Source organism: Glycine soja, chromosome 4, assembly GCF_004193775.1.
Source record: "Glycine soja cultivar W05 chromosome 4, ASM419377v2, whole genome shotgun sequence".
Taxonomy (NCBI): domain Eukaryota; kingdom Viridiplantae; phylum Streptophyta; class Magnoliopsida; order Fabales; family Fabaceae; genus Glycine; species Glycine soja.
Genome location: NC_041005.1, coordinates 4,981,041 through 4,997,270, shown reverse-complemented (window position 1 = coordinate 4,997,270; position 16,230 = coordinate 4,981,041). Strand labels below are relative to the sequence as shown.

The 16,230-nt window shown below is 30.3% G+C and overlaps 1 protein-coding gene across 1 annotated transcript; it reads left to right on the top strand.

The window, feature by feature from the left end:
* The first annotated feature begins 2,468 nt into the window (after window positions 1-2,468).
* Window positions 2,469-4,406, top strand: LOC114408909 (CBL-interacting serine/threonine-protein kinase 25-like). The gene has a single exon (XM_028372118.1). The coding sequence runs from the start codon at window positions 2,820-2,822 to the stop codon at window positions 4,161-4,163; it is 1,344 nt and encodes a 447-aa protein (XP_028227919.1). The 5' UTR covers window positions 2,469-2,819; the 3' UTR covers window positions 4,164-4,406.
* The last annotated feature ends 11,824 nt before the right edge of the window (window positions 4,407-16,230 follow it).

Here is a 16,230-nt window from a genome sequence, read left to right as displayed (position 1 = left end):
ATCGTGAATTGCTTCAAGACAATTTTACTGTGTGAATGTAAACGTTATATAATTATTTTTTTAAAAAAACTGTACAACTAATCGTAACTTTTTAATTATGGAATAGTTGCATTTTGAGCTAATGCTACGCTTTATAATTTTGTAAATTTATTGTATACTATAAAATAAATTTACAGCTCATATGTATAAATGGATTTTGAAAATGATTAAGTGTGTTGATTAATTAGCATGAGATTATTTTAACTTAATAAATAATCTTAAATTTAAAATATATAGTTGCGCGGTTGTGGTCTCTAAAAAAAGAGAAAAAAATGAAAATATTTATACAGCTAAAAACTTCTTCTAACCTTTTCATTTCATTGATTTTGATATACTATTTTCCTTTTTCTTATATAGATTTTCATTATATGTTTTGAAGGCTTCCCCCTTTAAATTATGTAAAAAAAAGTTAACTCAAAGCACGTAGTTGATGCGTCAAACTTGTAGGCTAAATTAAAACGATCCTTAAAGAGGACTAAACCAAAAATGCAAAAAGATCTTAGCAATAAATTTTACTCTTAATATGAATTGTCGCAGTTGCCATCATGTTTCGTTCTTGATCAACCACGAAGAATCAAATTAATCATGCCCAACAACGCTCTACCAGTCTACCATTAATTTTTTAACATATAATTTATTGGTAGGTTTTATTTTCTAATATATATTTCCAGACGACAAACGTAGAAAGGGTCAACAAATTTCCCAAAAAATCTCATTTAATATTAAAGGAGTAGTGCAAATGCCACAAAATTATACAAAAAAAAAAAAAACAGCTTATTTACGCATTGTTTATTTCAGCCCTGAGTTGTTTTATGAGAACCGCAACAATTGCACCTAACTTTTATGAGAATTTGACAATATAATTGATTAAATTCATAATTAACTTTACTACGAAAAATCTCATAAAATAGTCTATTGCTCTATAAAATTATAAAAATAAGGATTACAACAAATTATGAGAGATTTTTTTGTTTTTTTTTCTATGAAGATAATTTATTGTTGGAAAATATATATTGTTTTAATTATTTTTTAAGTTATATTAATTGAGGGCGATATACCTTTTTTTAGGAAGGGTAATATGCAGTATATAACATATAGCTAAGTTTTTTTCTTATTTTAAGAATCTCTTAAAAGTTTTAACTCTTTTGTCATCGTATTAAATTCATGACTTAACAGTGAAAGATGTAATCCAGTAGAAATGGTCCAGTGAAAAATCTAAATAATTTGCATGATGTTTTAGATTCAATCCAATAGATACACAAAAAATACACTAATAACTGTTACAATTTGCAAGTTTGCCGAAATTTATGATGTGATTACAACAATAGAAATTGCTCATAATAAGAATTGGAGAAACTTGTGGTTGGAATGTGATTCGTTCATGGTGGTGCAAGTTTTTGAAAATGTGAATCTCGTGCCATGGTCCTTGAGAAATAGATGGAGGAATGCTATCATTTGGACTAGAGGATTAGAGATATAAACTTTATTGTTGGACACATATATAAGAATAATACTTATGCAAATACGTTAGCCTCTCGTGGGAGTATGCAAGATTTTTGTTGGTGAGATTTTGTTCCTACCTTTGTTACGAGATTTTTTGTGCAAGACAGGCAAGGTCTTCCTTGCTATAGGTTTAGATAGTTATTGTTTTGCTCCGCCTAGGTTAGGCTTTTGATGTCTTTCATGGTTTCTGTCTTGTTTTATTGGTCTATTTAATGAATCAGACTTTGCTTTAGAGACAATTAATTGTAGTGGTGTCAATCTAATTGAGATTATAATAATCATCTCGTTTTGACATTGCCTTTGTTTAAAAGAAAATGTCACAATTTGTAAGTAACCTATTAAATTTGAAAATTGATATTCTGTCATGAGTCATGACTTTATCATCATATGAGATGAGATACTGAACCTTTAATAAATTTTGATAATGTGATATATTTTTATTATAACGTTAAAATTCAATAAAATAAACCATAACATGATGACAGTTGCACTTTCCCATCAAATTTAGTGAGTGTTTAGTTTCATCTTTAGAAAATTAATTCTGAGTTTAAAATTAATTTTAGATTTATTTTTAGATATTTGGTTTTAAGTTACAAAAAGTTTAAAAATTGATTCTGAACTAAAATAATTTTGAGTAATTTTTCTATTAAATCGGAAAATTTATATTAAAATTTATTCTTAACTTAATTCTATAAAAAAACATTTAAATATAAAATTGTATTACTTTCAAATCAATTTAAATCGAACTTCATTTAAACTGAATTTTATGAACACTGGTTTGAATATGCAGCTAATCTCCTTTCAGTCCTAGTATAAAGCTGTTGCTTTTCCTGTTTTCTGGTAAACTTTCAAATGCTACTTAACCCCAATAATGCAACGTGGCCCATTTTGAGATGGGTTAGGAGAGCCATATATTATCTCTCAAATTCTATGGGTAAGCCGCACGAAAAGTAAATACCGGTTGCTCCAATGGTTTGCCTCTAATTCGCGTTTTAATTTTTGTCTTCCATACACACCCTTAACTTAACACCTCACCACACACTCTTATAAGTGCCCCTCTCCTCCAAACACTTTTTAAAAACTTTTCTCAACATCCAATATCTCAAAATCAGTATATTCCCTTTTGCTCAATTACTCTTCTTCCTTCCTTAAACCCAATCAAAGAGAAACAAAATGTTCTTCCACAATCCAGCACATACCAACTGAAAAGAAAACCCAGTTTGTGGGTTTATACTTTGATTGATTGATTAATTAATTATTAGTTAGTTAGTTAATCAATGGAAGAGTGTCACACGGTGTTCGGAAAGTACGAGATGGGGAGGCTTCTGGGGAAGGGCACGTTTGCCAAAGTGTATTACGGGAAGCAAATAAGCACGGGCGAGAGCGTGGCAATCAAAGTAATCAACAAAGAGCAAGTGAGAAAAGAAGGAATGATGGAACAAATCAAACGCGAAATTTCCGTGATGCGTTTGGTGCGACACCCAAACGTGGTGGAAATCAAGGAAGTGATGGCCACAAAGACAAAAATCTTCTTCGTGATGGAATACGTGCGTGGCGGGGAACTCTTCGCCAAAATCTCCAAAGGCAAACTCAAAGAAGATCTCGCCCGCAAGTATTTTCAGCAGTTAATCAGCGCCGTTGATTACTGCCACAGCAGAGGTGTATCCCACCGTGATCTCAAACCAGAGAATCTACTCCTCGACGAAGACGAAAACCTTAAAATCTCCGATTTCGGTCTCTCCGCGCTGCCGGAGCAGCTTCGTTACGATGGACTCCTCCACACCCAGTGCGGCACCCCTGCCTACGTGGCACCAGAAGTGTTAAGAAAAAAAGGCTACGACGGGTCAAAAGCAGATATCTGGTCATGCGGCGTCGTTTTGTACGTTCTTCTCGCTGGATTTCTTCCTTTCCAACACGAGAATCTCATGACAATGTATTACAAAGTTCTCAGAGCCGAGTTTGAGTTTCCACCGTGGTTTTCGCCTGAGTCAAAGAGGCTAATCTCCAAGATTCTAGTGGCGGATCCCGCGAAGAGAACCACCATTTCCGCCATAACTCGCGTGCCGTGGTTCCGGAAGGGCTTTTCTTCGTTTTCCGCGCCGGACTTGTGCCAGTTGGAGAAACAAGAGGCCGTTACGGAGGAAGAAAACAATTCCAAGGTGCCCAAGTTCTTCAACGCGTTTGAGTTTATTTCGTCGATGTCTTCCGGGTTCGACCTCTCGGGGCTGTTCGAGACCAAGAGGAAGACAGCGGCGGTGTTCACGTCGAAGTGCTCCGCGGCGGCGATTGTGGCGAAGATTGCGGCGGCGGCGCGGGGGCTGAGGTTCCGCGTGGCGGAGGTCAAGGACTTCAAGATCCGGCTGCAGGGTGCGGCGGAGGGGAGGAAGGGGAGGCTGGCGGTCACGGCGGAGGTGTTCGAGGTGGCGCCGGAGGTCGCCGTCGTGGAGTTTTCGAAGTCCGCCGGCGACACGTTGGAATACGCCAAGTTCTGTGAGGAGGACCTGAGGCCCGCGCTGAAGGACATTGTTTGGACGTGGCAAGGGGATGCCACGTGTGCTGCTAACTTCCCCGCCTGTCACGGTGAGGAGTGTCAAAAGCAGGTTGTTGTTAGTACTATATAATTAGTTAATTAACTATTAATTATAATTAGTGTGAGGGTCCACTGAGAGGGTTCTAGAAACGGTAGCGTTCTAACGACTTTTCTTTTGCTTTGGGTTTTGTCGCTTTCGTCTTTATTCCCTGCCTGATTTTTGGAAAGATAGGGTTTTGCACCTTTTGAAGGTGAGGCTGTACATAAACTGTAATTAATATATTGTATTTTGCTGCCCTTACATTCGGAATGGAAGTCATTTCTGTGTCCAAAATTACTCTACTGCTACATTTTTTTAATATATGTTAATTCACTGTTTATGATAAGTTCGAAAACATCTATGAAGTAGTAACAGTAGTGACCAGTGAATTTTTCCTAGTGATATTTTCTGAAAATTAACTTGACTCTGATTTAAGAATAATTTACAAATTTATCTTACCTATATATTCTATAGTTTTACACATGAGTTTAATTTTGACAATATGAATGTGATTTTAAAAAGTTTAGCTGAAAGCTAGAAGTCAAGTGAGCTTTGATGTTTGAAGTTTGCCCTTTTGTATAACAGTGTATGCTATATGATATGATGTATTTCAAACACATGGTCTTGTGGTGAAGCTGCAGCATGTCTTGACCTTTTTCTCTTTATTCATTTTCATTTGCCTATTGTCGGGTCTCATGTTCCACGTACATGTTTAAAATTGCAGGTGAAAGAGCAAGTCACGGGAATAATTTTGTAGATTAGTGAATGTTTACAACAAGGAGTATATATTTAATGGCTATTTGACCATTCAAAATCATATACAAGACGAGTAATATGGGAGAGAGATCACGGCTTCCAATCTTCCGTATGATATTTTTAATAAAATTAATAAATTAATATTTTTATGGATAAAAAAATATAACAGTAATATAAATTTAAATTACAACTTCAAAGTACAACAAATGATCACGACCAGGTCAATACTCGAATATGACAGGAGGGAACACTAATTTATATTAGTGTTCAAATGCAAGGCATTTTCAAATGGCAAGATGACAATACAACTCGAAGCATCCAACAAAAATAGATATTTATAAATTGGTACTAATAAATAATTTTATATGAAGAAGGTAACCCACAAAACCGAAAGCAGGCGAAGAAGTAATGGAAATTTCTGGCTGAATTGAGAGAGAGATGACCAAGAAAGGCAAAATTGTTAAAGATAGTTAGCCTTATCCAGATATGTTTGTCTTTTTATGAATGTGGTTGCCCCAACCCAAGGACCATCCGGCTTTTAAGCCCCTCCAAGGAATGCTCAAAATTTCAAACTAATTTGTCTATCTGACGCCTCGACTCTCTTTGAGGTTTGTTTTTGCTTACGGTATGTTTGGATGAAAAAAAAAAAGAAATTAGAAAAGAAAAAACACAAATAATAATATATTTTTATTGTTTGGTTGAAGAAAAAAAAAAGTTGATTTACAGAGATAAGTATTTTAAATTTTCTTTCTTTTCATTTTTTTTTTCTCAATTCAAATTTTAAATTTTTTTCTCCTCTTCTATTTTTTTTCCTCCCATCCAAACAGAGAGTTAGAGTGGAGTGAGTGCCAACCAAGTGACCAATCCTAATTATTTCATTGAATAATTATTAGGCTTAATGTGTAATTTTGGTCTCTTAATTTTTTAAAATGTCCAATTAAATTTCTTAGAGTATGTTTGAATGAAAAAATTTAATAGGATAATTCAATTTTTTAAAGTATTTTAATTATTTTTCAGTTAAATTAAATAAGGTGTTTGGATAAAAAATTTGAAAAGAAATTAAAATTTTAGTATTTTGGTGAGGTATTTTAATTAGCTTAAATTTTAGGATTTCAAATTCTTTCAAAAATGAAAGAATTTGAAATTCTTTTGTGAAGCACGTCCTCCTCCTTCGTAGTTTCTCACTCTTCTCTTTCTCTTTGTCCTCAATCTCTCTACGCTCAATCTCTCTCTTGCAACAGCACTCAATCTCTCTCTTCGTAGTCCCGACACTGTTGCTTTTGAAGAGCGCGGTGCGAAGAAAGGGGTTAGTTTTGAGATTGACGAAGCGACTGTTACGACGGTGGACAGTGACTTTTTCATTTTGAGCAGTGTCACCACTTTGTCCGCACATGACACCAAGGATCTCCGCGAGGTTGTTGAGAAGATTCACGATGAGTTTGTGACGGCGTCGAATTTCGGGAAAGAAGTTGCGTTGTTGCTTGAGGTTTGCAAACAACCTTATAGATCTGGGGTTGTTGCACTTAGAGGTATGAATAAATGTTCTGTTTTTGTTTGTGTGTGTGGGGGGGGGGGGGGACTGAGCTAGTGGAGGGTGATGAGTGAGTGTTGGTATTTAGTGCTTCTAATTCTGCGAATTGTGCTAATTCCAATTTTAATTTACTAGTTACTTGTTTCATGGCTTTAATTTGAGCCGCCGATCCAACTCTGGAAACGGAAATACCTACATTAATAGCGGGTCTGATTCCAGCATTGAATAGATCTTGGCCATCTGTAATGGAAATTACATTAGTAGGAATATAAGCTGAAACATCTCCCGATTGAGTTTCAACTATTGGTAAAGCAGTCATACTTCCTTCGCCTAACTAAGATTGACTTATTTGCTCCTTTTTGAACTTTGGCTGTTTTGTTTGCTGATTAAATTTAGTCTCTTTATATTTTGTCTTGTGATTAGATTTTAAAAATGAAAAAATTTAATTTTTTTATCCAAAGACAGAATTTTAAAAATAAAAAAATTTAAATTAAAGCATTTAAAATTCTCAAAATTTAAAATTCTTTAGAATTTTAAATTTCTTCATTTAAACATCCTCTTAATTAAAGCAATTGATGTCTAGATTTTACTTTTGATGTTATCATTTACGAATAGTAATGACTTTTAACTATCATTATATTTATTATATTACTCCACTTTATTTAAAGGATTGATTTTAAATTAAAATATATAATGGAGTAAATCTACTTTAAAAATTATTTTTTAAAAAAATAATAAGGATTAAAAGCTGCCACTTTATTTGCTATTGTTTTTAAAAAAACAGTCTTCAATCATCCGAAGAACAAACTCTCAATAATCTGAAGAACAAACTCAAGTCCAGAATTTATGCAAGATCAAATACTAACATTTTCCAGAATTTTGAAGAACAAGATTTGACGGGAAAAAAAACATGGAGCGTGACGTTCTCGAGGGGCTCTATGGAAGGAGAATACGTAGGGTTTGGTCCTAGTTGGCTTTAGTTTCATCGTCTTCGTCGACGCGCGTTGAGCACTTGTTCTTGGACAACAGATATGGACACGCGCTAGATTTCTGCAACGAAGGTCATGGAGATCAGATATTGACACCGTCTTCCTTAATCCTATTTCGTTACTCAAGATGAAACAGAGGGAAGGGTGAGATGGCATGTACCACACTTTCTATTGGTTTCATTTATTTAAAAAATAATAAATAAGGTGGGGATTAAAAACTGACACTTTCTGTTAACTTTTTAAAAAATCATATTAATTATATTTTCTTTAATTAGATATAATAATAAATGTAGCAGCTGTTTAAAGCCGCCACTAATAATAAATCAAAACTATCAGAATTTATAAATTAATAATGAATCAATTTTGAAAAAAAAACCCTAATTGTATAGTAAAAAAATTAAGAGACTTAATTGAATATTTTAAATAAATTAAGGGACTGAATTGGGTATTAAGCCTAATTATTATTATCACCTTGTTTCACATAATTTTTTTTAAATACTTCTATTTTCTTGTTTAGAATTATTTTCCCGGCTGCTAACACTATTATTTCTGTTGTTGGTACTTACATAATTGACTAGGTTGTTTAAACACCCACAAAAACGAGTTGTAATGCGAATATGAAAGTCTTTGAATTAATAAGTCACTACAGATACCCATCGATGTAAGCAAATATGAAATATGTATACTCTGTATTGAAAAATTCAATAGGAAGTTGGAACACGCCACACGAGAACAACCTACTCTAACACTTGGAAACAAGACATATACTCTATACCGCACGGAACAAACTCCTACCTCTCGCAATTTCTGCTTTTTCAGCAGCAAATAGAAATAGAACAACAACACCTCACTTTCTTATATATTAGTGTATTACTATATGTTAAGCGATTATGTACATCATTGACTCCATTATTAAAAGGATCATAAGACGAAAGGACCTTTTGTTTTTTGCTATAATGAAATTGCTGATTATGAAAGTGATCAATCTTCCTTGCTTTCTTACTTTCTAGCAAGAGCTTTTCTGCTTTCTAGTGTGTGTCACTATTTCTTCTGTTACATTTTTCTTTTGTTTAGTTTTTTTTTTTTTTATCTGTCATGTTAGATGCATACCGGGTTCAGGGGATTGGTCTCCAACTATCAATTATATATGTATCAAGTGGTTTTATAGTATTCATTCATTGCATTTGTATTTCTCTCTCACAAGCTATGTTTGTGTCTGTATGTCAAACAAGAAACATTTGACTTTATCTTCTCTTTATAAGAAGATTAATGTTCATTAAAATATTTTAGACTTAAAATATGTTTTATAGGAGTAGTTATACCATGAAAGTCGCATAAAACAAGATATGAGTTTTTTCGGATGAGTATAACATTTTATATTAGTAGTTTAGTGTTGATACGACTATGTATCTGATAGAGTACTACAACTAGACTACTGTAAAACTACAGTAATTATCATTGAAGTTGAAGTTAAGGAGAAGATAAAATCATAAACTTTCATAATTTTCATTGATTGATTTTTTTAAAGAGTTTAATGTTTATACATGCATAATATAATATAAAACAAACTTTTAATAAATAAAATGATAATTAATTAAAGTTTGACGTGAGTTTTATATTATTATTTAATTATAAATAAGTGTTTAAATTATTTTAAAATAATCATTTTAAAAGTTAATAAATTTATCCTGATAGATTATAATTGAATGATTATAAATTATTTTACACTATTATTATATAACATTTTTTTCTCTTTTTTAAAAGAGGAATATATTTCTATAACCCTAATTGATATCAATCAACGAATAACAATTATTCAGGTGTCTTAATGAAAAAACATTATTCATGTATCAAAATCATATTATTTGAAGAGGATAAAATAAAAATTAATATAAGTATCTTAGACCATTCAACATAGTCTCTTAATCATTTATGCTTCACAATTTTTTTGGGCTTTCCAGCGTAACATTATTGATGGGCCCACTTCGGACCTTGTCCTAAGGATCTTAAGGATACTTGGACTGTTGCTACACGCACCTAGCAATATTGCTAGTCCACCTAACACAACAGTGTGATTCCTATTTTGTCCTTCCATAAAACTGATACAAATTGAAAAAATCATATGAAGCTTACAGACTGTCCAATCCGTAAGTGGTCCAAACATTTTTTTAATTTTTTTTCAAAAATATGTTTTACGAATTAATTTAAAATTAATGGCTCATGTAGGAATTAAAGCTGTGACTTTCACGTTATTAATGCGATGCTCTAACCAACTGAGTTAATAAGCCAATTATATTATAAAATAATTAAAGTCGCTATATGTAACACTAAAATTTCTGTATATTTAACGCGAATGTAAATTTAGATGATAGATTTTGTGACAATTAATTTTGATATAATAGTTAATTTGTTTACATATATAAAATATAAATAAAAACCATAGGTTTATTAGCATAAATCTACTAATGTGTTTTATGACCTTATTACTAATAATTTTGATATAATAATGCATTTTTTACATATATAAATTTTAAATAAAAATCATAGTTTCATAAAAATTCATATATGTAAACAAGTTAATTATTAGATCAAAATCAACTTTCATAAAATTTATTATCTAAACTTAATGTTCATTAAATATACATTAAAAATTTTAGTGTTACATATAACGACATTAATTATTTTATAAGATAATTAGTTTATTAGATCAGTTGGTTAGAATGTCGTGTTAAAAACATATTTTTGAAAAAAAATTAAAAAAATGTTTGGGCCACTTATGGATTGGGCAATTCGTAACAGTTTTATGAAAGGGCAAAACGGAAATTACATTGTTGTGCTAGGTGTACCAAAAATTATGTTGGGTGCGCATGACAACAGCCAAGACACCTGTGTAACCTATGGATTAAGCTATTGATTGAAGGGCTTATGCTTTATGCACCCAACATTCTTCTTGTGCACATAACATTTTTTTGAAATTTCAAAAATATCCATGGTTACTTCTTCTTTTTCCTTTTGCCTTCTTTAGTCATTCATTTTGTTGCTTTCTTTGCATTCATTCATTCTCATGAAAGGAAAGGTCCTTCGTTGTTTGTGTCCGCTTTAATTGAGGTGCAAGTGTTATGGTGGTTCGTCGGGAGGTGATTGGTGTGATTGTTAACGATGGAGGTAAGGTGCTATAACTTCTCTTTGATCTAGTTTTTTTTTTCCCATATAAAACTTACATATTGATAATCCGTAAGTTATATAAAATTTATAGATTAACAATTTGTAAGTTTTATATAACTTACGGATTACCAATCCGTAAGTTATCTTACGAATTGACAATCCGTATGTTACTTACAGATTGATAATTTGTAAGTTCTATTTTATTAAACTTTTTTTTATAAATTTGTTTTATTATTTTTTTAAAACTAATTAGTATTATTATTTAAAATATTTTTAAATACGTATAGTTTTATAATTGATTCGTATTTTTTAGTTTTTATAGTTTGAAGGTGTTATTCATTTTTAAATAATTTAGACTTTTATTTTATTTGACATTTATTTTAAATCTATTTTTTTAGTCCTTATAATTTGATGCATTACAATTAAGTAAAAAAAATATTAACAACACATTCATAATCTGTTTATCATAATATAATTTGTAATAAAAAGAGATAATATTTACAACTAATTTTGTATAATTTTTTTTGTAACAAGGAGCAAATGGTAAGTCCATAAAAAAGTTGATAATTTGTTTGATAGTTAATACTCGATAAGGTGTAAATATTATTAAGTTGATTACTTTATGGAAATCAAAAAATAATTATATCGTGTCATATATGTCTACATTTTAATATATATATATATATATATATATATATATATATATATATATATATATATGATTATCAATTTGAATGTATTATGTTATCAAATGTAATAAAAAAATTAAAAATTATGTGATAATATATATGGTATAATTAGAGATCATTTATTTGTTATTGAATTTTTTCCAATATTTTATTAAAATAAACAAAGATTAGTAGATCCATATAATGTTAGTGGATGCATGACATCCTTTTATCAAGATGAGTGAATTATAATGAATTATGCGGATTCACAATTGGTGTATGGATCCAAATTTACATTATCATTTTAAAAAAAAATTCAAAATCATGATGAGAGTTGGGGTTGCGACCCAGAATTCTCAACTGTTTCAGAGAAAAATAATTTGCAAAACCTTGCTCTTTTTCATGCCCTAACTCATTTTCTTCTCCGTTATCTTCTCTATGTTCCTCGCATTTATTCACAAGGACCAAGCAACAAGCTAATTGGTCTCCATATGTTAACAATGGAGGGAAAGTTTACCCCCCCTCTCTCTAAAAGAGTATTTTTCATTCATTTTTTTTTGTAGATCATGTGTTGCAATTGCTGGAGCGGATACGAGGATGTCCACTGGTTACAATATCCTCACTCGCGATTACTCCAAAATCTCCCAACTGTATGTTTTCCCCCTAAAATTATTGATTCTCGCCCTAAATTTTCAATTCTTTCGAATTTGAGGAATTGGGAGCCGTTGATTTGATTTACTTGATCTAAGCATTGCACAAAGGGATGCTGTTTGTTTGGCCTGTGTTGCTCAAGGATGTAAACTTAGGATTTTTTATTGTTTGCATGGCCTGACAGGGCAGAGAAGTGTGTTATGGCCTATTCTGATTTTGTAATTTTTTTTTCTTAAAAAAACCAGTTGAGAATTCGGGTTTGGGGACCGAAATCTCAAGTGATTTTGCAATTTTTTTTAATTACAATGTAAATTTACATTTGGATCTCTTAAACTCGAATTTACTAGTAAAATTGTATGCATGTGTAAGTAATAAAAAAACATGTATGTTTATATATATATATATATATATATATATATATATATATTATGTTTCTGGAAAAATTTCGCCCATATGCTAGGTAAGTACGCATGTTTATTTATTTATTTTATTAAAGTTTCTCATTCTCTAAAGTTGTAAATTATTTATCTAGTTAGTAAGGATTGAATTTAATTCATATTTTATATTGATATGAATTTAAATTTTGCTCTCAATATGATGATTTGTTTATAAATAATTTATAAGTACTTTTGTTAGTACTTTTTCAAATTTAAGGTGTGTCTGAATTCTAATAAACTTTTAAGATATAACTCACGTAAATTTTTGTACACATTTTTTTAAACAATTATATCAAAGTTGCTCTTAGCTCTATAGTGTGAACTTATTCTAAAAAAGGAAGGTACTATTATCTATTAACAATCATTAATGATTGTATTATTTTCAATCGCAAGCAATATAGTAATGAATATGATTAGATTTAACGACCTCGACTTAACATGCTTAATGTTATCCTAGATCTTGATTGTTATTAACTTATTATAAAAAAATAAATTATGTATGAAAAAATTAAGAAATATATTTGAAAGGAATAAAAAAAACTAATATTTATGTATAAGGTTATGATAAAATATGTGACTAGCTAAATGAAATTGAGAACAACTCTTAAAAAAATTATTAATTTTTTTTTATAAAAAGTGTTCTTGTTCAAAAAATAACTTCCAAAAATAGTCTATTTTAAGAACGATGAGTTGAATTTGCAATATAAGAGTATATTAACATTAGTGTGTTTGTTTAAGATTATTCCTACCGCTAGCGTGTTATAACACATCTTCTAAAACATTTTTATGGTTCCCGAGTGTTTTTGTAGAGGGAATTTTGTGATCTCTTTCATCAAATATTGATCAGTAAGATTATTCCCATTAACAAGCGGTTAACTGATTATTATTTCTTTATTTTAATTCCACATATGATCTTTAGTTTACAAACATATCTGTATGTAAGAAAAATGTTTCACCCAAAATTCTAAAATAAGTATTAAAATCCTTCCTAATGGATTTTGGAAGACATGCAATACCTTATCTCCACAAGGAATTAGGGATGGTACCTACAACATGGGGACGAATTTCCATTAATCTTTTTCATCACACTACATTATTTATTTTTTTATAATTAGTATTTTGGCAGGTGCAATTCACATGATTAATGTTTATTTTTATATAGTTAAAATTTATAATAAATAAATATTTTTTAAATATATAAACTATTGAGTAATATAAATATAAAAACTTGATATTTAATGTCAATTGATCCTATCTCTCAAGATATTAAGTCAACGTTTGTGAATGCGATGAATTAATATTACTTCAAAACTTAAACTATTAAGAGGAGATTATGATTTTTTAAATAATCCCATTATTAAATACCGCTCAACCTAACAAGGTACGTAGTTTCAACTTTCAACGTGTCTCTTGCGAAATACCTAAACAACGTACATGTGATGTTCCCGTTCACATTTACATTTAAAAGGCATGCATCATAATCATATATCCATGAGCTAGTGGTTCAATAAAATTTCCCTTTTAAGTGAAGAAAATTAAATATTTTAATTATCTTAGAAGACTGCTTTAAGTCCCATAAGAAAATGACATAGAATATTAAATGAAAAAAGGATAATATTCTCTTAATCATACTTTACCCAAGAAGGAACGGTAGAAAAGAAAAAATGTAATAATGTGATCTATATTGATATGGGATATTGCTGAATTAAATAAAAAGAGATATGATTAAAAATAAAATACGATGATAGAGACGAAAACCTAAAAGCGTGTAGAGTGTATGATAAACTTAGAAATGGAATAGTTCACCAACTTAAGCCTTACGCCTTAATTAACTAGTGAGACGAAAAGTTTGAGTTTTGGGGCTTCCAAATTGGCCAATTTGTGGGGAAGAAAGTTCCAATCCAAGTTCTGAATTTTGATGTATGGACGTTCATTCAAGTCAAGGTCAGTTTTTGTTCAAATAATTCCCTTTAAAATTGAAAACAAGATGAAGCTATTTTCCTTCAATTTGCGCGTATTTTCCTTCTTTTTCTTCACAGCCGACAGCTACACGCTATCGTTTCTGGAAGTTTGTCATATAGAAATATTTTGGCCCACTTCATTTGATCGTTAGTGCCGTTTGTGTGAGTTGTAGCTGTCACATTCACAAGTTTTAACTTGGTGCAACTCAGATCGGAATCAATTCAGCTTTCACATTGACTCTTTGCTGTTTTGCATTTCATTTTGAAGATAATTTATTTATTTATTTTTTATCAATAAATACTAGTTATTAATTATTATTTTTTATCAATAGGAAATTTGAGTATACCACATCTTTTTTCTTTTACCAACGCGTCAATTTCATAATTCCTACTTCTAAAAATAAGTTAAATAATAAAATTTAGCATAAATATCTTATCCAACACTTAATTCTTTAAAATTACTTTAGCTCAAAATTACTTTTAGACTCCAAATTAATTTGTTAAACATGTATAGCATGTTGGGTTTTGCATAGGAGGAAATTCACGTCTATATTCACATCAAAGGAAAAACTTTAAACATTAATTTGCTTCTGATTTTCCACATTTTTTATCCACATTATGAATTTTAACTAGGGATGCCAACAAAATGGGATAGGATCAGGTGAGCATGAATAGTAGCTACTCATTCCATCGGATAAAAATTTCGTCCCGTTATCTATCCGATAGACGGTTATAAAACTACCAGCAATTTTATTTTTTTTATATCCAATGATATTCACATATATCCACAGATGCTTCTTAAAAATTATAAATAATCACTTAAACCAATTTTTGTGCTCTTTTTCTCCCGTAATATGAGTATATAAGATTTGTCATATTTTTAAGAAAAAAATGTATTCAAATTGTCTAAGTATTATTTTTTTCTGAAGTATAAATTCAAATACAACTACACTCTAAAGCATAAATTCTCTAAAAGTATATCTTATATTAATAAAAGGGCATTTAAGTAAATATACATTAGTGTGTGGCATGTAGCAAATTGAAATAGAAATAATTCCTCATCACTGGTTATTGATAAACTAATATTTGCTATAATAGTAGTATTAGTTAGTAAAGTACTCTTATTTTAATTGAGTCACTATATTGTTGATACAAAATATTCAATAACTTAATCTCTATTAAGATACTTGTTGATAATTTGAGATGAAAAATTTCACTAAAAACTTGCTGAAATTGAATTCACTTGTACTATCAATGTAATATTCTTACACTACCAATTAATTAAAAATCATTTTTAATATGACTTTTAAAAAGTTATTATAAACCTTAATAAATATAATATTTATAATTGAATAATAGTGCACACAATGCATATCCTTTTTTCTTATTATTTATTCTATTCATAATCTCTTTAACTGTTATGAAGTATTTTTGAAACGAACATATATAAATAATAAATAAATAAATATAAATATTTTCAAATACGATATATTTAAAATTTGTTGTACAATTCATATAATAGAAATGGCCAAATAGTAAGAGTACGAAAGATGATTAAGATACTAGGATAGTAAAAAAGAAAAGCAATAACAAAAAGTGGAAGATAAGCCATAGACTTGGCACTTAATTGGGTTCGCAATAACGAAGAAAGCGTTTAAAGGGAAGGTCAACAATGAAGAAGACCAAGACTCTATATTTGTATTTGTGTTTTCTTTTGCATTAAAAAACACCTGTTGAGTTAGAGAAAGCTGACACGGTAACACGACTACTGTTTCAGATTGACCACTCGATGAAATTCTTGTTCATGCACTTCTTCAAGTAAAGCTTTGTCTCTCTCTTTCTTTTTTATTTTTACTTTGAGGACGTTGATATTTATATCAGAAGTATTTCATCCACGTATTAGACACAGAAGAATTATATTATTTTCAAAATATTTAAAATGTACTATTTTTAAGACTTT

What these genes read in the sequence shown, in the direction of transcription:
- LOC114408909 (XM_028372118.1), top strand. Translation starts at nt 2,820, where the DNA reads ATGGAAGAGTGTCACACGGTGTTCGGAAAGTACGAGATGGGGAGGCTT.